The sequence below is a fragment of the Pinus tabuliformis genome, chromosome 3_1 (genome assembly GCF_031772625.1).
Source record: "Pinus tabuliformis cultivar Carrire ecotype Pingquan chromosome 3_1, CPIR1, whole genome shotgun sequence".
In the NCBI taxonomy this organism is placed as follows: domain Eukaryota; kingdom Viridiplantae; phylum Streptophyta; class Pinopsida; order Pinales; family Pinaceae; genus Pinus; species Pinus tabuliformis.
This window is the reverse complement of record NC_142301.1, coordinates 387,624,127-387,650,463: the sequence shown is the minus strand read 5'-3', so window position 1 is coordinate 387,650,463 and position 26,337 is coordinate 387,624,127. Positions and strand designations below refer to the sequence as shown.

At 37.6% G+C, this 26,337-nt stretch overlaps 1 protein-coding gene across 2 annotated transcripts; it reads right to left on the bottom strand.

Moving 5' to 3' along the window:
• Positions 1-6,497: 6,497 nt before the first annotated feature.
• Positions 6,498-24,777, bottom strand: LOC149187350 (ran-binding protein 1 homolog c-like). 2 transcript variants are annotated; one of them, XM_089412786.1, is made up of 5 exons: positions 24,434-24,777; positions 23,159-23,310; positions 22,871-22,996; positions 7,245-7,331; positions 7,058-7,151 (listed from the first exon to the last, which is right to left on the bottom strand). In XM_089412786.1, exons 1-4 carry the CDS (start codon positions 24,607-24,609, stop codon positions 7,282-7,284), a joined length of 504 nt encoding a protein of 167 aa, XP_089268912.1. In that variant the 5' UTR covers positions 24,610-24,777; the 3' UTR covers positions 7,058-7,151; positions 7,245-7,281. The 2 variants fall into 2 exon arrangements, with proteins under 2 accessions (XP_089268913.1, XP_089268912.1); XM_089412787.1 differs by lacking the exons at positions 22,871-22,996; positions 23,159-23,310; positions 24,434-24,777 and adding an exon at positions 6,498-6,886 and having other exon boundaries at positions 7,059-7,151; positions 7,245-7,594.
• Between the last annotated feature and the right edge of the window lie 1,560 nt (positions 24,778-26,337).

Here is a 26,337-nt window from a genome sequence, read left to right as displayed (position 1 = left end):
ATAGTAATTTCAGATCTATTGGATCTAATCCCTCATCAAATTCCCGGGTGCATACTTAGTTTCAGATTAAACTATTCATTAATAGCCCATTACATGCACACTTGCTTCAAATCTAACTATTAATGAAATAGTCATCACTTGCACAACAAAGTACTTTGATCTTCATCTCCTTATATAGCTTATTCCTTAGCCAATACCACAGGTCAAAACCATACTAATGTCGATGGTATTTTGTGACGGGATCAAATATCCATTGCTAGGCTCAATACTATGAGTCAATACCATGGTAAATACCCTTGGTATTTAGAATACCATGGTGCAGAGACTATACACACCTTTTCTTCTTGATACAAGCGTGTGTACACTACTTTTCTTCAAAAAACTCGTGTATACTTATTCAAACTTCATCTTTATCATTCCTCTATCTGTGAACTGCTATGCCTTTGACCAAACTCTCTGACACATGTAAACATGTCTTGTTGACATATTCATCAAGTAGGTTTCCATCAAGGACAACACATTAGTCATAAATATCCCCCTTTGGACTTATGTACAACCACTTTGGTGTTTGGTCTCCACCACTGTAGATACCTGTAAAACAAATCAAGCTAAGCACCAAGCTTTTCAAACACCAACTTACTCTCCCCCTTTGACATCAAGGGAAAAGGAGTCATAAATGTTGAATGAAGGCTTTTCTCCCTTTGTTGACATGAGAGCTATAGATATGATCTCTTGAGTATGTATACTGAATATTGACCATGCTCCCTTTGAGCACATGCTGAATTTTCTGAAGATATACAAAGAAGTACATGACTCTATGACTCAACCAGACATGATCTTTGTTAGATCCCTATAATACTAGTGTATTCCCCCATTATTATTATCCTTGTAGCCCCTTATTGTTATTGTTGTTCCAATTTTGTCCCCATATTGTTATTATTGTGCCCCATAGAAGCCCACTATTGTTATTGTTGTGTGCTTACATTATTATTGTTATGTCGGCTCTGATTATATTGTGACCCCTTGGACTTCTATATACAGAAAGGAGGTTTTATCATTTGTATCATCCAAAAATTATTCATTTGTGTAATGTAAAGGAGGTCTCCCCCTCGAAGAGGCTTATTTTGAAGTCATTGATCTATCTCTTCTTCTATTTTGTGAGATGGTTGTAGAACATTTGATGTCAGAGCTTTGGATTCTAGGGTTTCGCTTCTTCAAACAGGTCATCGTGGAATTTTCACTATAAATTTTTTTATATGAAGCTTTAGAAACTAAAAAAAAACACATGTGAGATGAAATCATGATGAACATCGTGTTCGAGTTTTAGACCGTTTCTAGGTATATTTTCTGAGATGAACTGAGGAAGTTAGGGTTTTTGTAGGCTCCTGAATTCCATCTCAAATAGGTGACCTTGGAAAAATCGTCATAACTTTCTCTCTAAGCATTAGATTCAAATTTCATAAGAAGTGATAGAAAGAGGACAAACTGTAGTTTGTTCTGTATCATTTTTAGGGCCGAAGGTCGAAACAATGACACGTGGCACTTCATACAAGTTTTCACTACGAAACTAGTCTATAATCAGGTCATTGTGGGAGATTGGGCATAACTCTTCCTTGGAAAACCCAATATTGTTTAGACTAGTGGGGTTGGAAAGGGGACTCAGAGGGCTATAACAAGAGGAAATTTTAGACCTTTGAGATCTGAAATTATAGAGATTCAACAGATTCAATATCTAGCTCCTATAAAGAGTAAAAAGGTGTGTAGTCTTTTTAAAAAATTGCATAAGTTTTGTTTGAAAAATTAGTTTGAAGTGATTAAAAGGTCATAGTGAAGAAAATTATCATTAGTTAATGCCCCAAAGAAAGAAAATGGAAACACCTAGTAAGCAACCCGAAATATCTACTATGACACATGAAGAAGAGGAATAAATGCAACATGATATATCAAAATTACGAAACCAAGTGCAACAAATTTCGCTCACAAAAAGTAACTAAAGCTAAGATGGATGGTTTAAAGAATGGAATGGAAGCTAAGATGGAAGGTATAGAAGCAAAAATTAAAGGCAACATGGAAGATTTGAAGATAGATTTGACAAAGATGTTACAAGAAATGCTTACTAATGGTGAAAGGGTAGTAAAGGAAACTCATCATGAGAAAGAAATAAATGTTAATCATGATTTCATAGACTCTAACATTGGATTGAAGACCCATAATGTTCCAAAGATCGATGTGAGGAAGTTTGATGGCAAGGATCCCGTAACTTGGATACTACAAATAGAGAAATATTTCGATCTCCATAATGTGCAAAACACACAAAAGGTACACATTGCAACTTTATATTTGGAACCCAATCAACTTGTATGGTATCGATGGCTTTTCTCTCGTAAACAAATTGTCACGTGGTCAATTTTTATGGAGGAAATGATAGCACATTATGAGGATACAAAGAGCAACACCTTCTTTAGCCAATTGATAAATCTTAAACAAAACGGTTCAATGGTGCAGCACATTGAGGACATTCAAAAGTTGAATATAGGGTAAAAGATATTCTAGAGGAGCATAGGATTGATGTGTTCATAAGGACTTTAAAGGATAACATCCAACATGAGGTTCGCCTTTGGGAACCTGATTCATTAGAGAAGGCATTCAAGTTGGCAAGAAATATTGAAAGAAAAATTATGGCATCAAAGAATCCTACCACTCACAACTATAAAGATTCAAGTGTTGTTTCCCCTAGCCTTTCATGATCTACAAGTTTGACACCACAACAATTGGAAGAAAAAAGAGCAAAAGGGCTTTGTTATAGTTGTAATAGAAAATATAGTAAAGGTCATAAGTGTGCTGAGAAGAAATTATTTTACGTAGATTGTGAAGAGGAGGAAGAAAAAGAACAAGAAACGTCAAAATAAGAGGATATACACCAGGAACAAACCTTAGAGAAAGAAGAAATGAATTTGACCATATTTTGTAATGCATTGGCAGGAATTACCACTCCTCAAACTCTCAATATAGAAGGACATATCAAGAAGAAAAGGGTAATAATGTTGATTGATTCAAGTAGTACCCATAATTTTATTCATTTTAAGATAGCCAAAAAATCAAATTTATTCCTATATCTAGTACCAGAGTGTTAAGTGATGGTTGAAAATGGAGGAACCATACATTTCTCTGGAAAGTGCCATAATATCAAGCTTTCCATGGGAGAATATGTATTGAGTAGTCCAATGCTTTCCATTCCAATGGGTGGTGTTGATGTTGTACTAGGAGTCTAATGGCTACAATCTTTGGGTATGATAGCTTTTAATTTTCAAGAACTTTTCTTGAAACTGTTTTGGGAAGGAAAGGAAGTTGAATTAAGGGGTATCATAGGGAAACCAGGAAAGATAATAATCTAGAACGAAATGAAAAAGCTTATAAAGAAAGAAAAATGAGGTGTAATTCCATAATTATGTTTACTAGTGGTTCCCACATCGAAATCATCTATTTCTCCAGATCTCCAAAAAGTTTTGGACAATCATTCCAAGGTATTTGAGACTCCCAAAGGCCTCCCACCTATTCATGATTGTTATGATGCTATTCATTTGATTTTAGGAAGTGTTCCTCCAAACATCTGGCCTTAAAAATATCCCTATGCCCAAAAGAGTGAAATTGAACGTATGGTTACAGAAATGTTAGAGGTTGGTATAATTCAACCTAGTCAAAGTCCTTTCTTTGCTCCAACAGTATTAGAAAAATTTACCATTCCTGTCATTGATGAATTATTGGATGAATTACATGGATAAATTTACTTCACCATGTTGGATCTTCGTTCAGGATATCATTCAAGTTGTTTTTGAAAGTCATCCAATCAAAGGAAAGTATTTATACAAAGCTATTTATGAGAAGGAAATGTTGGAAATACTGGATGCACTTAAGAAATGACAACCTTAACAATACTACACTCCGGCAGCATAACAATACTTGCTTATGATCTCAAACCTAAAACCATTAGTATCTCCCTAAAATTCTTCAAAGTCCAGCCCTTGATCAGTATGATGAGTGCTCAATTTATAGGGAAATGGAGGTGGTTTTGTCATAAATTGGGCATTGAATGGCTTTCCAATTTGGGAGTTAGTTTCCATGGAGGAAGGGATGAGAGGATAGGAGGTTAATTGATTAATTCCCTATCCAATTTCGAGCTCATAGGAGAGGATAAGAGGTGGGAATCTTCTAGAATAGTCTAGAATGTAGGAACATTCCCAGAACCCTATGAAGATTTCGTTCAATCTCACCCAATGCAGATCAAAGTGGGCCTAGGTGCTCTTAACGTAGGCTTGAATGGGCCTAAGTGCTCTGTAATGCATTTACCCCCGACCAAGGCTATGTTGGTCCCTCAAGGAGTCATTTCAAGATGTCTTTAGGCAAGGAAAATTCTCAGGAATGATGGCATTCAATGTTATGACCTTTCTAGGGCATGTAGAAACTAAATTAGGGTTTGATGAGCCCTAATAGTACTGATATGAATGTTAAGAGTGATGTGCCCAAATAGACCTATAACAGCTGCCCCCCTAAAGCATGAAGTCGAAAATGATAATGTCGAGTGATATGCTTTACGATGTGATGAGGAGGTTCTGAAGCAGATGGTGACCTGCATTAATTACAATACATAATATCATGATATTTTGGATTCTTCATGAATCTCTAAGGCAAGGCATACCCATGCTCAACATATCACTACAACAAAACCAGTGATTTGCGCCAGATTTAGCGCCAGATTTTAGTGCATTTTTTTTGTAATTGTGATGAGCAACCGGGCGCTAAATCTGGCTCTATTGTACAATTTTTAAAGCGTCCTTTTTTGCACCTGATTTTGCATCCTTTTTCACGCTAGATTTTGCATCATTTTTTACACCAAACTATGCATCATTTTTTGCGTCAAATTTTGAACCAAGATTTGCATCTTATTTTATGACAGGTTTTGCTTCTAGTTTTGTGTCATTTTTTGCATCTATTTTTCATTCTCTTTTGCTTCCTATTTTGTGTCATTCTTTGCTTCCATTTTTGCACCATCATTTGCATCAAGTTTACACTGTATTTTGAATCCAATTTAACGTCTTTTTATGCATCCATTTTGTGTCAGTTTTTGCATCTAGTCTTACGCCAGGTTTTGTATCTAGTCTTACACTAGTTTTTGCTTCTATTTTTGCACCAGCTTTGGTGCCTATCTTTGCACCATGTGTTGAATTTGATTTAGCACCAAATTTTGCATCCATTTTTGTGCCCATTTTTGCATCTTTTTTTGGACCATTTTTTACATCCACATTTACGTTTGATTTGTCTCCATTTTTCCCATCTCATTTTGCACCATATTTTGCGTCATTTGTTTCATCCAATTTTGCATCATTTTTAACACCATCTCTTGCATCTAATGTTACATCATTTTGAGCATCCAAATTTGCATTTATATTTGCATCTTATGTTGAGTCATGTGTTGTGTCCACCTTTGCATCTTATTTTGTGTCTAATGGTACATTCAATTTAGAGTCATTTTTTACGTCTACTTTTGTATTTGTTTTTGCACCAAGTTTTGCACCCAATTTTAAGCTATTTTATGCCCCTTTTTGCACCATTTTTTTGTGTCTACTTGTGTCCAATGTTGCACCATTATTTACACCGACTTTTTCATCCAATTTTGCATTTTTTTGGTGTCTAGTTTTACATCGTTTTCACCATCCAAATTTGCATCTTTTTTTGCCTCATTTTGTGTCTGAGTTCGAGCCTAAATTTGCATGTGATTAGGAATCATTTTTTACATCCAATATGGCATCCTTGGTTTCACCTTTTTTCAGCCCCATTTTGCATCTTGTTTTATGTCTTTTCTTACATCTTTTTTTTTCCTTTTTTGCACCCAAGTTTGCATCCCAAATTTACACCATTATTTGCATCATCATTTGGCATATTAATTTGTAACGTTTTTTGCTTCTTTTTAACGCTCAACTTTGCATCTTATTTTACATCTAGTTGTTGTCTTTTTTTGCATCTAATTTGGTGCCCATTTATGTGTCCTTGTTTTTGCCCAATTTGATATCCTTTTGTATGCCATGTTTTGTTCCCTTCTTTGTGTCAACTATTGCACAATTTTTCACTTCTAATTTAAAACACTTTGTATGTCAATTGTTTGCATTTTGTATTAATTCCTAGTTTAACGTCCAATTTTACTTTCAATTTTGCATCCATGGTTACATCCGCATTTGACTTCTTATATAGAGTATATTTTTCTTTACATATATGACCCCCTTTATAGATTCATAGTGAAATATATGATAGTTTCTAAATATTATTAAAGCAGATATCACAATTCAAAATCATTTGTAAAGAAATTTAAGAGAAATTGACAACATCCATCCAAAAAAATAACAATGTGTCATTAACAATTTTCAAAACATGTATAAAATAGCAACATAATACTAATAAAATCAGTATTATTTTTAATCAAAACAAGTAAAATTCAAATATGATTAACAAATCAAAATATTTCATGAATATCGTTATTCTACGATAAATTAACAACATACATAAATCAAACTCATCGTATGATTACAAAATCAAAATGTCTCATTGATATAGGGTAAATTCACAACACCCATCTAAACATAACAATGTCATTCTACACAATAATTTCTTCATAAAAAACAATGCATGTGCATGCCTAGCTACCACCACCAAGATCATCCTCATGATCATCTTGACCATCCTCATTACTCTGATCCACATCATCACCAACACCGCAACTATCATCATCATCTCCTCCTTCACCACCATCATCCTCATCCTCATCCTCATCATCTCCTGATATATGTTGAACATAATTTGGATCATCGTCTTGGCAATCATTACCTATAGCATTCTGACAAAAAAAATCAATATTACATGTTAGTATTAATTACATAACACAACGCATGTTTTTGCTATACAATGTTAACCATAAAATGAGGTAAGATATAATATCTAATAGTACTAAAAAATAAAATGAAAATATGGTTTAAAAGTATATTGGAAATCCAACTAAGATTACATACCATAGAGTCCATCCAAACAACAAATTCAACCCATCTCTTTTGTTGCAGCACCTCCTTTTCCAAATGATTTGGAGGTCTTCCATATTTTAGTTCCTATCAATCAGTAAATAGGGAGAAATTAGATAACAATGACTTTCTTCTATTACAAAATTTATTAAAAAAATATCACATGTTTAATATACTTACAAAGGTTGTTATCAGTGCTTTTAAACCTTTTTGGCCACTACGATGAGTGACTTTTGTCTTGGTTAACCTCGCCTTGGATGCCTTGTCCTTAAACATAAACCAATTCAATTTATTTTCACACAAATACATGTCTAAGATACTTATAAGTATTAATACATTCTAAATAATGTTTAATGAAAAATTCAATACCTGAATGCTCTCATTGCCGGCTTTTCTTTGTGCATCCAACTTCTCATATGATTTTACAAGTTCTTTCCATACTTTAAAAGGTATGTCAATAGGTCTTTGTTTCAGTCTTTGATCTTGAGGTATTTTTTTAATTTTTCTTGTTTGGTTAAAAATTTTGGTTAAACAAAACCGAACAACTAATTCACATCAATGGCATGGGGACTCTATGGATATGTGTAAAAAAATGGCTATAAAGAAAACATCCAAAAAACATATGAGCTCTCCCTTTGATGGTCACTTGGGGCATATGGCTGGAAAGGAACAACTCCATTTTCGAAAATCAAGGACAATCATTTCTCAAAGTCCTTCCTAATATTTGCTCCAAATGTCTTAAAATGAAAAACAAAATTCAAACGTCATCCTTAAACATCTCCCTTAAATATAACGTTGGACCATAAATTCTTCACTTTTATTGTTATCGCCTCTGGAATGATTTTTCTATATGCAATTATATAATGAAATATGTGTGCACTAATGAAAAAACATTGAGTTTCATTTTTCATAATCACAAACAATGAAAAAAGAATCACACGTAACTAGCATCATTTTGGAAATTTTATATTTATTAAAACTCTTTAACATGTTTTCCTCCCATATCTCATAAAAAGGTGTGAAATTTTTTATATACTCTCCAATAAGCACTACAACAAAACCAGCGATTTGGAGGTTTTACACTAAGTTTTTCAACATCGAGCTAACTAGGGCTTGCACCACCGGGGTTATTAGTAAGAATCTCATGAGGTTTGCATAGCCATGATTATTAGAATCAAAATAGTAGGATTTGCACTAAAAAACAGTTCATAGAGCTTTCCTGCTGGGGAGAAAATCACAAGTTCAACTTCTGCAGTGCAGAGCACCGAGAGCTCGTAAGCTTTCTTCAGCAATCCACCTACGTTTGGAAAATGTAGCCTGCCTGCTGGCGATGTTCTCAATCCTCTTCCTCTACATCTTTCCCGTCACTATTCTTGTATGTCCTCTTTCGTTTTTCCCTCCAAACAAACCCTCTCAAATTGAGAAAGCAGAACAACTCACTCGATGAGAATCCGAATCCAATTATCGCTTCTAACAATAACCCAATACGATACCAGAAGTGATTACACAAAACCTCATTGACTCTTCATTTGTTTGGAAAAGAGCCAAGCATATACTTCTGACGAGGGTTTCCGTCTCAAGTCTGGCTCGCAGGACGTCGCTTAGTCAATTGCGAGAAAAGTTTTCCACCTGCCTGTCACATACAGTTTGTCACACTATATATTAAAATAAGGTTGATCATACTAACAATAAGGTTGTATAGTTTAAAAGGAGGGCTCTCCTGACAGCATTTGGTTGGTTTATAGAAAAGATTACTGGAATGTGTAATGTGAATGCTCTGCTAACTGTTTTTTAAGCATTTGGAGGTATTAAAATCCCCTAGGATAATTAATGTAAGACCTGTTAATTAATGTGTAAAGATGGCTATTGTCCTTGGGCTACCTTAGCTGTTCGTGTTTAGTGATCTGTGGTATTATGACTCCTCAAGTCACTATTAAACCATGAGAACCATGCCCAGGCAGACTAGTGTGACATTGTGGATGAGAACCAAAACTAGACTCCTATAACCTCCTTTTTCATCCTTTAAATTGCAGAATTAACTGACTGTTCTAGTAATCGTTCTTGAGCACCTGAAGATGTGCACCCTAAATAATAAGAATAATACCCTGTAACATATGAATAGTCCATCCTGTGCATGTAGGATATGCACATGAGGTCCAATAAAATCACTAACCAGAATACCAGGTGTTATTAAAGCCTCTACAGGGTAATTGCAATAGTTCTTCATTTCTTATTACAAGAGTTTCCAATAGATAGGTTTTGAAACAGCTAAATTAGTTCCATAGACATTGGTTACATAAAATTACAAGTTCCAATGCTCGAGGAGAAGTCTTAGCTTACCCATAATCTCCCTACATATACTTGTACAAAATTTGTATTGATCCCACCATATCAGAAGGCCATATACTCTGCCCATTGTTTTCTTCTATCTTTTGTGTTTTTTCAAATATACCATTTCAATTGCTTCACTTGACAACTTTGTTTATTAGACAAACACAATGTCAGGCTTGTCAAATATTAGCTTCTTTTTATAGAGCTCTACCCTTATTTTCTGGCTTACCTCTTCTAGTATTCGAGGTTACGATCTTCATGACATTGTAAAAGAGAAAAAAACGTTTTATTGACTTCTGGTGTTGGAATTGTAGCATCATGCTTTGTTCCCTAAAGCCTTCACAACCTTTTTAGATGTTTGGGGCCTTTCAAGTCCTAACAAGGATTTTTCTGACTGCTTCCAAGTTCCGTCTGCACAATCCTTGATAGACTTATTTGTTTTTTAGTTATCTGGGTGCACGATAATCCCATTCACATGGTTTTTCATGCTTCTGCTAAATTGTCATCCACAAGTGATGTTTTCCACCAAGAAAAGCATGTGTTATTTTGGGCTTGATGATTAGGCATGGAATAAGGGGCACCGGTTCAGCCTCTCTTCTCGATGCATATTCTGGTAAGAAAATGGGACAAATTTTCTTGTGAATGAAAATTGCAATCCCTGTAGTCTTGAAAATGCAAACCTTGACTATAATGGGGCCTCTAGCTGGAAATAGGGCAATATGTGTTCTCCTTATGCAACATCGACATATCAGTGATTTTCAGTTTGCCCGATTCTCAGGTGGGTGATATGAATTCCTTGTATATGGCTGTTGACAATCAAGTGACCCTTGCATGTTTACCCCCCATGATGTACATTCAGTTGTAACCTAGCTTGGAGATTAAGATAATCCAGATCCACATGTTTTTAGCATACATTTGCTAAAGAACCTTTCAACTTGTAGATAATTCACTATATCTCATCCACATGTAGTCAACTTACTGAAGATTAATTAACTTGCACATTCTCTTGTTGAAGAGAATTTGTGCTCGTCCATGCATGAGCTAGATTGGAAATATTCTGGAAAGCTCCTAGTAGTCTCTGTCCATGCATTCTGATTTCTGTCTCATAAGGTGTCAGATCTGCGTTAGCTATCCAAGACTTCGGTTCATCCTTTGACTTTGTTAAATTCAAACTTCATCTTATAATTTTTAATACTATGTATTGGGAAGTGTTCTCTCTCTGATCTGATTTGTGCAAAACTAAGAAACAACTATGAGAAATTACTAATTAGCCTAAGGTCACAGCTAATTACTCCTCTGTTTGGACTGTCATTTCTCCAGTCAGGAGGGTGTCCCTCGTGTTCATGCACTTTCAGCACTTGGAAGCATATGCTTGGTCAATATGAGTGATCAGCACAGAAAGTAGTTTTCATTGATATATGTGTAAGCATCCAAGGACACAAGAAACTTATAAGATCAAATAATATGCAAAATCCCAGTCCACGACCACCAAATATGAAAGAAGAAAAGATGGTTGTGCACTTTTAAGTGATAAAAAATCTTCAAAGTACAGGCACTTAGGTCATTCACACTACTGCAACATACAACACTGTTCAACCATCGAATTTGGAGAGCTGTAAAGAAACTGCATGGTCAAACTCCATCACTGTATTAGTCAAAAGATTGTTTGCATCATGGAGATAAAATATGAGAATGATTGCAATAGTATGCACTGCACAGAGATGTAGGCAGCAATGAGAGAAAGGAAGGATGGAAGAGAACGTTGACTGCTCACTGAGAAAACTCTAGAAAATAATGCCATTCAGTGTTCTCTTATAGCTCCCCAAATTCCCAAAGGTGGGTGGCCTATTCATGCAAAATCTAACTGTTGTTGAGTGGCTGAAGTGAGGAAAATGCTGCAAAATTGCCCGATAACAACCATAAATATGGCTTCCACTAAACCATTGCAATAAGTGTTGGCATTTTGGCACAGGTGTGGCGCTACGATCCAGGTGTTGTCCTTGATGGCAACTCTCTTTGATGACAGATCTCAGTCCAGACTACAAGTATGAAGAGAATTTTCATATACGCAGGTTCATTAAGCAAAAGTTGCGTATACACGCAGGTACGCTATAGACTAAGTCGTGGATACGCAGGTTAGATATATATAAAGTCGCGTATACACGCAGATTCATGAACAGAAAAGGGCGTGCATGTCGAGAAGCTTCCCTTTGGTCCGTGGTAGTTAGTCCTCGGTACTTGAGCCTATGTCTTTGGACCAAAGTATCTCGACAGACGTGTTGATCTCTAGTTTTGAAGCTGATGGTATTGGATTTCTATGGTTTGGCTCTTGGTATTGAGCAAGGCCTAAGGCTATATAAGGAGAAGAAGATCATTAGGCATAGACACTGAAAAAGTCTTGAATATCTGATAAAGAAAGAGATCTCGTATGCAGGTTCTGGGTTGCTTGATCTAAGCTAAGGAGAGATCACATCGGTTGATGGAAGACTAGATCTAAGGACAGATCGGGATCTAATGGTTTGAAATGCTCTATTATGATATGGTTGATTATGCGTATCTCTAGATCTGCATACTGACGCAATGTTATGTTCTGGATCTAACTGATGTCTGGTACAGCTGCAAGTTGAGAGAATTTATTTTTAGATCTGTACGCAGGTTGTCTTCGTTAAAAGAGCGTGTATACGCGGGTTTCTCTCATTGAAGTAGCGTATATCTTTTGAAGCTTGATTTTTGGGTTTGCAGTTGGGTCTGACTGTTATTGCAGTGTTCTGTAGTCTGCTCTGTGTTCTGGTGACTGGGTTTGACAGAGTATCAGTGGTTCAGTGATTCAGAGATTGTTGATGCAAGTATTGGTTGTTTTGTAATCTGCTATGAAAGTTGAATGAATTGTGGTCTTCAGATTGTAATGTTGTGCTTCAGGAATATCCAGTCTGAAAATGTATGAAAAGTGGTACCTGAAGGAAAGAAGATTGTAGGCCTGCACCTACGTACTAGTATCTTAGCTAGTACAAGAGCAAAGGGGGTTGGAGCTCCCTTCCAAGGAAGTTTGGAGAACGAGAGAGGGTTGTAGCCCTCTGCAGGTTGTAGCCTGCGTACTGGTATAAGGCTGCACCAGTACAAAATATTGTAAACTGAAGTTCTTATTAAAGAAAGATAGAGACAACTTGCAGCAGGTGGTTTTCACCCACTTTGGGTTTCCACCTTATATCATGGTGTTCATGTGTGTAGCTTTTATGTGATGATCTGTTATACTGCATCTGTTTACCTTTAATATGGTTAATAATGTCCTGATGCATTTACTGAAGATAAACTAACTGAATCATAAGTTTTCTGGTTATACGCTGGTTTCTTTAGACACAGTAGCATGTACACGCTGGTTCACTTAACTGAAGTCGCGTATATGTTTCAGAGTATTTGAAAAGTTTTATTGATCTGATAATACTGATTCACCCCCCCTCTCATTATTATTTCCAACAATTGGTATCGGAGCAGGTCCTTCAGAGAAGCTTGATCGCTTGAAGGTAGATCATTCATCATGAGCAACTACGAGAAAGAAGCATCAATCAGGCCACCGGTTTTTGATGGGACAAACTTCAATTATTGGAAGGTAAGAGTTACTGCCTATCTTCAATCTCTTGGTACAGAAGTTTGGGACATCGTAGAGTCAGGCTACACTTTTCCTTCAGCTACTCCTACAGATCCAGCCGAGAAAAAGAAGTATGAAACAAATGCGAAAGCAGTCAGTACTCTATTAGGATGTATATCCCAATCAGAATTCATGAAGGTAATGCACTATAAATCCGCAAAAGAAATATGGGACAAAATTGTCACGAGCTATGAAGGAGACGAACAGGTAAAGCGTGCTAAACTTCAAACTCTCAGGATTAAGTATGAGACTCTCATAATGTATAATGATGAAAGTGTGGCTAACTATTTCCTTAGGGTAGATGAGATTGTTAATTGCATGAAAAACTTGGGTGAAGAAATAAGAGAGACTATTGTGGTTGAAAAGGTTCTAAGATCATTGTCCCCCAAATTTGAATCTAAAGTGTCTGCAATAGAAGAAAAGGAAAATCTACGAATTCTTACTATGTTTCAGCTTCACGGAATTCTAACTGCTTATGAAATGAGAAAAGGAGGTCCATCAGACAGAAGAGAGGCTGCTTTCAAGGCTTTAGGCAAAGAAGATTATTATGAGACAAGTCACATGCCAGAAGATGAAGAAGAAGAATCAAATTTCGTCAGAAATCTTCAAAGGGGTTCTGGAAGGTTCAGAGGTAAGTTACCTTTTAAATGTTTTGCTTGTGGAAGAGTAGGTCATTATGCTGCCAAATGTCCTCACAAAGATAAGAATGACAAGGGAAAGGAACCTGCTAGATGGAACACGAAACAGAGTGCAAATAAGAAAAGCTACTACACTCATGAAGATAGTGATGGTCTATCAAACAGTGATGAAGATGAATGAGGTAATGAATATAAGTTGTTAATGGCATTTGAAGATGATGATTATATGGATGCTGTAGATATGGATAAACTTTATGATGAAATTACTGGACTCAAGAGACGTATAGAAGAAAAGAATATGATCATTGATACTCTACAATTTCAAATTGATGAAAAGGAAAAACATCTTGAAAAATTGGAATGTGAGATTGTTTGTCTTAGAAAGGAGATTGAGAAAACAAAAGCGATTAATCTTAAATTTGTTAAAGGATCTGAAACCTTGGATGAGATTATCAATGTGCAGCGATCTCCTCTGATCAAGACAGGTCTTGGATATAATGGAGAAACATCTCAAGCATCCACCTCTAAAAGCTATCTTGATGTAGCAAGGAGAAGCGAGCAAAGGCCAAATAAAAGTCATCAGGTGAATCAGGGACAGTTTACCTCAAGAACAAATAAAGACCATCAAGAAACTCGGGGACAAACTGCCTTAAGGACAAACAAAAGCTACAATCAGCCTTAGGTAAAATCTTCCCAATTTGCTCCAAGAATGAATGTGGATAGAAGCTACAATCGGTTGGATGATAGATCTGATTATCGCAGAAGTTTCTTTAATGGCCAATGCTTTTCTTGCCATAACTTCGGTCACAAAGCAGCTCAATGTGTTGCCTACAAGACAATCATGACTAGAGAAGCTCAAAAGCAAGGGAGAATGACTGGAACCGTGAAAAGGACTTATAACAACTTTTCAGTTCTTGAAAAAGAAGTTGAATGCTCTATTTGTAATAACTTTGGTCATGAAGACTCTGAATGCAGGAGCAGGTTCTGGAAGACAACTCAGAAGGAACAAACCTCAAATGTCAGAACATGGAGAATAAAGGAACCGCAACCAGAAAGATGTGGGATAGCCTTTTATGCAGAAGGTCAAGAAAGTCTATGGTACATTGACAGCGGATGTTCGAAGCATATGACAGGGGACAAAGAAAAACTTGAGTCATATACCGCATTAGAAAAGGGGAAGAAAGTCTCTTTTGGAAACGACATCTCTGCAGCCATAAAAGGAAAAGGTGTTGCTCCATTGAAAGAGAAGGTCAAAGATGGAAATGTTTTGTATGTTGATGGATTGAAGCATAATCTTCTAAGTGTCAGTCAGATGTGCGATCAAGGAACAGAGGTAATATTTAGATCAAATGGATGTTGTGTTCATGACCTTGATACAGGTAAAACAGTGATCAAAGGAAGAAGGACTCCAAATAATCTATACATATTTGAAGAAGGACCACAACAATGCTATTTGAGCAAGGATGATGAACACTGGCTATGGCATCGGAGGTTGGGGCATCTAAGCTTTTCACAAATAAGGAAAGCATGAAAATATCAGGCAGTACGTGGTCTTCCAGATATCAAAATTCCAGACAACACTATATGCAAATCTTGTCAGTTTGGAAAGCAAACCAGAACTAACTTTCCAGAGAAGGAAGGATCAGCCAGCATGCCTCTTGAGCTAGTACATACAGATACATGTGGTCCATTTAGAAAAAGAACACCTCGAGGAGAAGAATACTTGATATTATTCATTGACGATTTCTCCAGGTTTGTCTGGTTAGGGTTTATGAAGCACAAAGATGAAGCATTCGAAAAATTCAAATCCTTCAAAGCTTTGGTTGAAAATGAATCAGGACACAAAATTAAGTGCCTCAGATTTGACAGAGGTGGGGAATATACCTCAAACGAATTCTTCGATTTCTGTGAAGAACATGGGATAAGAAGAGAATTCTCTACAGCTAGAAATCCTCAGAAAAATGGGGTTGTGGAAAGAATGAACAGAACAATCCAACAAATGGCTCGTGCTATGCTTGATGAATCAGGTACTCCCGCAACTTTCTGGGGTGAGGCTGCACATGCTGCGGTTATTATTCTTAACAAAACAAATGTCTGAGTAAACAACACTCAAACACCTCATGAGCTCTGGAGTGGTGAGACTCCTTCGGTGAAGCATTTTAAAATCTTTGGGAGCAAATGTTATATTAAGAATACTGATGAGCAACTTGGTAAACCTGAACCAAGAGCAGATGAAGGCATTCTTCTTGGTTATTCTCCACATAGCAAAGCATACAAGTGCTACAACAAAAGACTTGGCAGAATTGTTGACATCATTGATGTAGTGGTCGATGAGAAGGGATATATTCCTAGGCAAGTTCATCATGAAGACATTGAAGAAGATGAAGGCTACCCTCAAAGGCAGAATGATGAAGAAGAAGAACCTCAAGAAGAACCTCAAGAAGAAGAATAACCTCAAGAAGAACCAGAGGAGCAGACAAGAATAGAAGAGAAGACTCCATCCAGATATGTTCAAAAGAATCATCCAGAATCTCAGATTGTGGGGCAGAAAGAAGCAGGAATACAAACAAGAAGAGGAATTGCAGAAGCTTCAAGCTATTTGGCATTACTCTCTTCCACTGAACCACAAAATGTGAAAGAGGCATGCAAAGATGAATGTTGGGTCAAAGCAATGGATGAAGAACTTGAGCAGATCGAAAAGAACAATACTTGGGAATTGGTTCCTAGACCAAAAGATAAAAATGTCATAGGGACTAAATGGGTCTTCAAAAATAAATTGAATGAAAATGGAGAAGTAATTAGAAACAAGGCCAGACTTGTTTGTAAAGGGTATGCGTAGCAAGAAGGAATAGATTTTGAAGAGACCTTTGCTCCTGTTGCAAGACTTGAGGCCATCCGAATGTTCCTTGCTCTCTCAAGCTTTCAAAACTTCAAGGTATTTCAAATGGACGTGAAATCAGCCTTTCTGAATGCAGACTTAGAAGAAGAAGTATATATTGAGCAGCCAGATGGTTTCATTCTTGGGAATGATCCAAACCTTGTATGCAGATTGAAAAAGGCTCTCTATGGTCTCAAACAAGCTCCAAGGGCTTGGTACTATCGTTTGGACAAATATCTTCACCAACAAGGTTTTTCAAAAGGATCAGCAGATAGCAATCTCTATATGAAAGTTGAAAATAACAAATTGCTAATACTTGTTGTGTATGTAGATGATATTATCTTTGGCAGCAATGAAGAGGCTATGAGTCAAAACTTTGCCTCGGTTATGCAGAAAGAATTTGAAATGTCATTACTTGGAGAATTGACATACTTTCTTGGATTGCAAATCCAACAAAATGAAGGAGGTATTTTCTTGTCTCAAACCAAGTACCTCAAGCAGATCTTGAAGAAGTATGGCATGGAAGATTCAAAGCCAGTTTGTACCCCCATGGTTACAGGATGCAGCCTCAGTGCAAATGATGAATCAGCAGCAGTTCACCAACCAACTTATAGATCCATGATTGGGAGTTTTCTTTATTTGACAGGTACCCGACCAGATATTATGCATGCAGTAGGAATTGTTGGAAGATTTCAAGCCAACCCAAAGGAAACTCATCTTCAGGCAGTCAAAAGAATCTTCAAGTATCTTCAAGGGACCCAAAACTATGGCTTATGGTATCCTAGAGATACAGATCTCACTCTTCATGCTTACACAGATGCAGATTGGGCCGGAAGTGTGGATGATAGGAAAAGCACAAGTGGTGGTGCTTTCTTCATGGGTTCCAGATTAGTATCTTGGTTCAGCAAGAAACAGAGTTCGATTGCCTTATCTACAGCTGAAGCAGAATATGTGGCTGCGGCATCTTGTTGCACACAACTTCTTTGGATGATGCAGACCTTGCAGGATTTTCAAATCATGTGCACTCCACCAGTCTCTATCTTATGTGATAATACAAGTGCAATCAGCATTTCAAAGAATCCAGTCATGCACTCAAAGACCAAGCACATACCAATCAAGTACCATTTTCTTCGGGAACAAGTGCTTGAGCAGAAGGTCAAGCTGGAGTATGTTCCTTCTAAGGAACAAGTTGCTGATATTCTCACAAAACCACTGCCCAGGGAAACTTTTGAATATCTCAGACAAAAGCTGGGAGTAGTTGATGCTTCATCCTGCTGTTGAAGCTTGTCTATTCTACAGAAAATTTGTTATACGCAAGTTACGTAAAGGATATCCGCGTATATACGCCGATTTATGCTGGGAAAGTCGCGTGTATGGTGTACGAGTTCTGCCGAAAGAATATCCGCGTGCATACGCCGTTTTATGCAGGAGAAGTCGCGTATATGGAGGTCTGAACAGCAAGGGCAGACTCTGGTTGGAGAAGGTCTGAGATGGGTATGCCAGCATTCTTCAGGCACAGTTTCAGAGGGTGCAGCAGGCACAGGTTCAGGGGGAGCAGCTTAAAGTCTCATAAAGCATTGTTGGCATTTAGATGCTTTTGGTTCTAGTACACAACTGTTGTTGGTTTCAGGAGAAGGAGCTCAGAAGGAAATCTTGGTTGCTGATCTAAAAGATGTATATCAGATGCTGCTTGTGACTTTCATAAGTCTTGGTCTAGATTTGTTGTCTCTATGTCATGTATCTCTTCTGTGATATCTCTTCTATGGTGTCAAGGTCATATACCGGCCTTTGTTGGTTTCCCCACTATGCCTGGGATGACTGATGTAATATAATTGGTTGGTTCTGATGTATCCCCTCTTAGTTGGGAGTATGGATGTATGCATTGAGTTTTTTTTTGGTGATAGGAAGGTCCCTTATGGTGTATCAGTCTTAGTTCTTTTGAAGAACATCTTTTGCAGATATTGCCTACAGTCAGGGGGAGCATGTTTCAGCACAGCGAAGCAGAGATATCAGCATTTACTCAGGGGGAGCACAGCCCTTTGCCCTTGATGACAAAGGGGGAGAATGATTCTATGGATCTTGGGGTTGCCATCAAGTCCAAAGGGGGAGATTGTTGGCATTTTGGCACAGGTGTGGCGCTACGATCCAGGTGTTGTCCTTGATGGCAACTCTCTTTGATGACAGATCTCAGTCCAGACTACAAGTATGAAGAGAATTTTCATATACGCAGGTTCATTAAGCAAAAGTTGCGTATACACGCAGGTACGCTATAGACTAAGTCGCGGATACGCAGGTTAGATATATATAAAGTCGCGTATACACGCAGATTCATGAACAGAAAAGGGCGTGCATGTCGAGAAGCTTCCCTTTGGTCCGTGGTAGTTAGTCCTCGGTACTTGAGCCTATGTCTTTGGACCAAAGTATCTCGACAGACGTGTTGATCTCTAGTTTTGAAGCTGATGGTATTGGATTTCTATGGTTTGGCCCTTGGTATTGAGCAAGGCCTAAGGCTATATAAGGAGAAGAAGATCATTAGGCATAGACACTGAAAAAGTCTTGAATATCTGATAAAGAAAGAGATCTCGTATGCAGGTTCTGGGTTGCTTGATCTAAGCTAAGGAGAGATCACATCGGTTGATGGAAGACTAGATCTAAGGACAGATCGGGATCTAATGGTTTGAAATGCTCTATTATGATATGGTTGATTATGCGTATCTCTAGATCTGCATACTGACGCAATGTTATGTTCTGGATCTAACTGATGTCTGGTATAGCTGCAAGTTGAGAGAATTTATTTTTAGATCTGTACGCAGGTTGTCTTCGTTAAAAGAGCGTGTATACGCGGGTTTCTCTCATTGAAGTAGCGTATATCTTTTGAAGCTTGATTTTTGGGTTTGCAGTTGGGTCTGACTGTTATTGCAGTGTTCTGTAGTCTGCTCTGTGTTCTGGTGACTGGGTTTGACAGAGTATCAGTGGTTCAGTGATTCAGAGATTGTTGATGCAAGTATTGGTTGTTTTGTAATCTGCTATGAAAGTTGAATGAATTGTGGTCTTCAGATTGTAATGTTGTGCTTCAGGAATATCCAGTCTGAAAATGTATGAAAAGTGGTACCTGAAGGAAAGAAGATTGTAGGCCTGCACCTACGTACTAGTATCTTAGCTAGTACAAGAGCAAAGGGGGTTGGAGCTCCCTTCCAAGGAAGTTTGGAGAACGAGAGAGGGTTGTAGCCCTCTGCAGGTTGTAGCCTGCGTACTGGTATAAGGCTGCACCAGTACAAAATATTGTAAACTGAAGTTCTTATTAAAGAAAGATAGAGACAACTTGCAGCAGGTGGTTTTCACCCACTTTGGGTTTCCACCTTATATCATGGTGTTCATGTGTGTGGCTTTTATGTGATGATCTGTTATACTGCATCTGTTTACCTTTAATATGGTTAATAATGTCCTGATGCATTTACTGAAGATAAACTAACTGAATCATAAGTTTTCTGGTTATACGCTGGTTTCTTTAGACACAGTAGCGTGTACACGCTGGTTCACTTAACTAAAGTCGCGTATATGTTTCAGAGTATTTGAAAAGTTTTATTGATCTGATAATACTGATTCACCCCCCCCTCTCAGTATTATTTCCAACAATAAGTGGCTTGATCTCTTCATAAGTAAACAAAAACTCATGCAATCAGCTAGAATTCCATTACTAACTAATTTGTCTCAACAAATAAGAATTCCAAATCAGCTTTCTTGTTCAATAATAAAGTTCCATCTCACATGTAAAGTTGCAAACTAATCAACGGGGTCAACTTTGTCAAAAATACAAAATAAACATTTCCCAAACTTCAAGTTTTCCAAATTTAACAAAGAGGAATTTTAAAATCACCCAAATTAAGTTAGGCAGCTCCTTTGCACCTCCTTTCTAAAAATGGTGCCAAGCCGCCCACTGAAAATAGAACTGGAGTCATGAAAAACCACTTTTAGCTAACTACCAGATGTACCGAAGGAAGGGCACCTAGGGTATTCCTGATAGGATTTCCTTATACCTCATAGGCAAACAACCATTGTCCCTTCTATAGATGAGCAGAATAAGTGCTTGGTTCTCTACACTAAATAAAGACAAAGTATAGTACTTATTGCTGACAAAATAGGATTTAAATCGCGGTTCAATTGCTTGACATTCAGCTGGTCACAGAATTGTAGAGTGCATAATCATAAGTGATGTTGCGAGCCTCATTTCTCAAAGTCTAAGGGTCTTGCAAGCCATAATCACAGCCATGTATGGCATATCTTGTGATTATGGCATTTTATGAGGTCAATTCTTGTGAAGACATTTCAGTTTATAATAAATTTTGAACCTCAACAGAGTTTTGGCAAGACCTGGCTGAGCTAGGACATCAACAACACAACTGATATGAATGACATAATCTAGCCTCAAGAGGGAGCCTCTTTTGTTTCATCACTCTAACAATCTATGAAGTGGTGGAAAGCATAACAACTTCCCCTTGAATATGACACCTAAACTGAGTACAAATCCTAAATGATGCAGCCCTTGGTGCATGTCTCTCAAAGTATCGATATTTCAAATGTTGAAAGCTCTTGTGCCCATTTGATATGCATTCGATTGCAGTTCCCCTGAAGAAAGAATCTTATAAAGGCGAGGCCATGGCCAATATGTTAGCCGTATCCATTGGAGTTGCCATTGCTTGACAACTTTAGTGTGATCAGTCCCACCATGATTCACATGGGCTTCTACTCAACACTGGCTGTTGCTATTGTAAGAGTCTTCAAGCTCGTTGAACCCATAGTATTGATAAGTGTATTCTTTGGGTCTCTGGTTTTCAAATTATTCCTATGTTTTCCTCTCAGTATCATTATTTCAAATGCTAAAAGCTCTAATTCCCATTGCTGTGTATTTGATTGTGGTTTCCCTGAAGAAAGAAGCTTATAAAGGTGAGCCCGAGGCCAATATGTTGGCCATATCCATTGGAGTTACTATTTCAGCTTATGGGGAGGCCAAGATGAATGCATGGGAGGTGATTCTCCAGTTAAGTGCAGTTGTATGTGAGACTACCCAATTGGTTCTCATACAAATTCCACGAACATCAAAAGGGATTAAGTTGAATCCCATCACATCTTTGTTGCTCCTTGTTGCCTTGTTTTTCTCAGCACCCCCTGGGCCTTAGTAGAATACCCATTTCTGATAATCAGGGTCTCTTCCTTTGATTTGGATTACATGACATTTCTGCTTGTGCCTTGGCTCTTAATCTTGCAGTGTTTCTTCTGATAGGAAAGACTTCAGCCTTGACTATGAATGTTGCTGGTCTTGTCAAGGACTGGCTGCTCATAACATAATCTTTGTCTGTAATAAATGAAAAGGTTACAGTCATAAACTTGAGTGGGTGTGGACTGGCTTTTCTGGCTGTCTGTTACTATAATCATTTGAAACTTCAAGCTCTCAAGTCCAATGACAACCAACCAAAGTACCTCAGCAGTGCAGCTGATGCCAATGATGAAGGAGAAGGTTTGATAATGACGAGTGGGAGATTCTCAATCAGAGATTCAGAACCAATAGAGAAAAATCAAACTCAAGCTTCAGGATTAGGTATTTAGATCATTAATATTGTCTTGTGCTAGAGATTACTGTTCTTGGATTAGCTCCTCTATGCCCAGATCTATTTGCAGGGAACAGGCCAGTCATTCACAATGAAGAAGATAATGACAAGATTAGTTTATAATGATGGACAGGATGGTGCCATGGTGCCAACCTAAATCTCAAGTAAGGAGACATCTGTTCATCAATTTGTCAAGAAGCATGGCCTACAATTCAATTGCTCTAAGCCTATCACTTCTTCCACCTGTCAAATAAATTGTTTCCTGTTTGTTTAGTTGACTATGGTTCTAATAAATATACTATTGTTTGATGTAAAAAGACAAAACAAAACAAAAAATATGGAAAGTTGTGACCCCATTTTCTAACTACAAATTGAAATCGGATTACCATAGTGACCACCTCTGCTTATTGGAATCAAAAAGGGGGTGGGTTATGCACAATCCTCCGTATCATTTGCTATTACCAGAGATAATTAAAGCCACCCTAAACTCAAGTCTTAACTATGATGATAGGGTGTTTGGGGAGGGGGATCCCTTACCAACCCACTATAATCTGCACAAAAGCATCCTAAGAACATATGCAAAATCAACCCTTCAATGAAATGATCCAAGAATATAGGTACTCAAACATTGATTTTATCAAAGAAAAATACAAGACAGAAAGAAAAGATCATAACAAGGATTAGAAGAGTCTAAGAACAGTGCTCACTGTCTATAGAGCCAAGACGAATGCAGAAGAGTTCTTCCTTCAGTTCCCCATCTGAGAAATCAGTTGCATGCCAGACCCAAGTTTTATCACTACCTGCGTGCTCCTGAAGTGACATTGGGGAATGAACTGCAAGGCAAAAAAAAAAAAAAAAAAAACATAATCCAGATAATAAGGATCAACACAAATTCTCGGCACAGAAAGCCTCTTAAAACTTGGATGTAAGATAAGCTATTACAATCTCAGGGGGGAAATTACACAAAAAAAAAACAAATAAACAAATTTACATACTTAAATGGTTTGCACATATTTTCAATGTCTTGGATTGCCTCATGACCATCCGAACCTTTGTAGTATCCTTGTGCTTAAGAAACTTTACTGTTCCTACACCACGCTCCTTCCATTGATTCCCATCCTTGTCAAACCTGTACAGCTTCGCCTTCCTGCAGGGTCAAACATATAAAAAAGAATGGGAATATTAATAAACAATGAAACTGCATTAGGATCATTTTAAGAGCCCATGGCATCCATTAGAAGTAACGTCCGCAATATCCCACCATATCAAATGCATTCAAAGATAAATTACCAACGACCTATTAAAAACACAGGAGATATTCCTTAACATTACCAAAAAGGATCCCACAAAAAAGCTCAATAATAACATCAAACATGTAAGAATACAAATCATCAACTATTTAATAACAAAAGAATGCTCATCCCATACATCCCCATAAAGTACAGAAATGATCAACAGCCTGTTCAAAACATCATAGAAAGTCAACGAAAACAGTTGACAGAAGACCAAAACAGACATATGCCTGAATCATACCACCTCACAACATAAAAAGACAAATCACCCTAATGCCAATAACCAAAAGACAGATTATCAAATAGGCCCAATTCAGTATTCAATGGCTAATCCAAAAACCAAAAAATACGAAACCCCGTATGCTTAACAATAACAAATTACCATCACACCCCCCACTAAACCAGAATAACAGAGAAACCATCATAGATTCTTCAAAGACATTGAAAAAAGGATGGCCTATAGTTCAACAAAATATAAAAAGACTCGTCAAAATACAAAACCCCCAATGATAACAAATAAACCATCAAATGCATCCCCGAAAAAATCTTCATCGGCAGCCTATCAACATAGGAAAACAATTATTACAGACCATAATGAGATCAAAAAATGCTGATCAAAATATCAATGGGACATCAAAACAACAAGAAACTCACAAAATACACAGAAAAGCAAAACCCTAATTACCCGATAAAACAAACCATAGCCCGCTAAATGCATCTACCATAGAGTTTCTTCAGCACCCCATTGAAATGACAAATCCGATCATCATCAACAGGCGAACAAAACATCGAGAACCTGATAAAAACAGATCTTACTAAGAAGGAGAAAAATTAGAAGTAAATAACTGCCCAAATGCATCTTCCTTATAGTCAAGGTCCCATTTATGTGCACAGGAAAAGGGCCACCGAAGAGGCCATGAAAACAACTTTCAACTGAGAAAACAAAATCATGAAATAGCCATGGATTAAGAAATTTACATGTCAAGAAGGACATCCTCCTCTTCTTCGCCCGTGGTGACAGTAACCTCCTCAAGCTTAACAATGGGTGCAACCTGAGCTCTAGTGTCCTCTTCCTTTCCGGCATCATCCTCTTTCTCTCTCGAATAGTCATCTACTGCCCGTGTAAGAACAAGATCCTCCTGAGTTCCAGCCATCCCAATACCAGATAGTGCACAGAGGGAGGGCTCGAATGAAATCGATGGATCCAAAATATGCCAGAAACTCGCCCAATATCAGACACGAATGCGAAACCCCGAGGATTTTGGACAAAGGATTTAACTGTGCAAAAATGCTTCGAAGGCAAAGGGAAATGAGGTCGACGGAGAGAAAACACTCTATATAAGGGTTTTTGAGGTCGATGGAGAGAAATCACTCTATTTAAGGGTTTTGAAGAGGGAAGGCCGGTAGCTGTTAAAGATTGAGAGTAAAAGTAGCATCGTTAAAGATAATATAATAAATTATTAAAGGGATGGTTGGGGGGTTTCAAAGGGAGAGAAGGCCATGGAATAACCCCTAAATCATCTCCAACATGAGAGGCCTACTTCATTCATGTTGTCATGTTGGGACCTGTTAACACCCAGGTTGTTCCCTATGACTCCCAAGGGAATACGGCCGGGGTAACCACTAACCAATCTTTTAATCACTGTTTCTAGCCAAACAGTGATCAGAGAGGGCTCTCTCTTTATGATTTATATCTACAGTGATGGTGTTTTAGGCTAGGTATTGAGTACAGGTTATGTTTGTGTTTCGGTTGATGAAATTCCCTTAGACTTCAGTGATGTAGTTTTTAGATATGTTGAATATCATTGGGCAATGGAGTCTGTGGCTTAATGTGTTTGAATCTGTGAGATGAAAGATGGAACTTACAGGGCCTTTTGAGTGCTTTGTTAAAACATATTTTGGCTAAGTGACAGGAAACAGGCAGCACGAAGTGAAAGCATTTAAGAATTTCCACTTATTGTTTACATATTTCCACGTGACAGAATTTGGAGCAGAAAACAGAGGTCACAGGGGCAATAATTTGAATCCCTGGGAATAGTCTGTTACAGCAAAGAGACAGATTGAAGTGCAGCAGTTAAGAATTGCAATTTCTATTACTGTTTCTGAAGAAAACATAGATGACAGTTCAGGTTTGAGTTCAGGGTAATGCTTGATTAAATCCTGAAACTATTCTTTCACCTTACTATCAAGTGTAAGACATTTAAACAACCAAAGAGAACAAAAGACTCAAAAAAACACATAACAGAAGATTTGAAAAATACTTATAGTTTTATGCAACACCCGTGGAATCCTGTAACATGCATCCTTCACCACCAGACATCAAATACACCAAACTTCTGGAAGTTCCATTCCTCCTTTGTATTAATTCTCTGAAAATATTACAGCAGATGGAAGTTATCCAAGAGAAAATTCCAGCAACCCCTTATGCGTTACTAAGGGGGGTATATATACAGATTTACATTTGGAAAAATATCTGAAAGAAGAGTAAATGCCTCATAAATATGCTGCCAACTGCTAGTGAGCAGTAGTCAAAGAAGTAAATGAAGAAGTAAATGCAGTAATAGCTCTTGGTCCTTTAGCTGTCAAAATCTGTCAGATGCTGTTGAATTTGTAGCAGTTGTAGTCGGCTGAAGGCGTGTGTTTCAAAATGTGGCTAGCTGTCACTGTTAGTGATGAATCACTTTTTAGATATTTTCCAGTCACCGACCACTTTATACTTGTCTTGCGGTGACCTGAGCTGGCTTTTGACCTGGAGTTTTGAAACTACTGTGGCAGAATCTGGAGCATGGCTTGCCACCAGTCCTCCTTGGGCATTTGATGCCTTCGCATTTTAATCAATGTCTCATCAAGCTCTGTGTATTTGAAAAAACTGGGAGGAGTTT

Bases quoted from the DNA above. Each gene is read 5' to 3' on its own strand.
- LOC149187350 (XM_089412786.1), bottom strand. From the start codon at position 24,609: ATGGCTGGAACTCAGGAGGATCTTGTTCTTACACGGGCAGTAGATGAC. The intron at 23,311-24,433 runs GTAAATTTCTTA...TTGACCCTGCAG, and splicing joins GAGGATGTCCTTCTTGACAT to GAAGGCGAAGCTGTACAGGT. The intron at 7,332-22,870 runs GTGAGCACTGTT...TTTATGTTTAAG, and splicing joins TCGTCTTGGCTCTATAGACA to GACAAGGCATCCAAGGCGAG.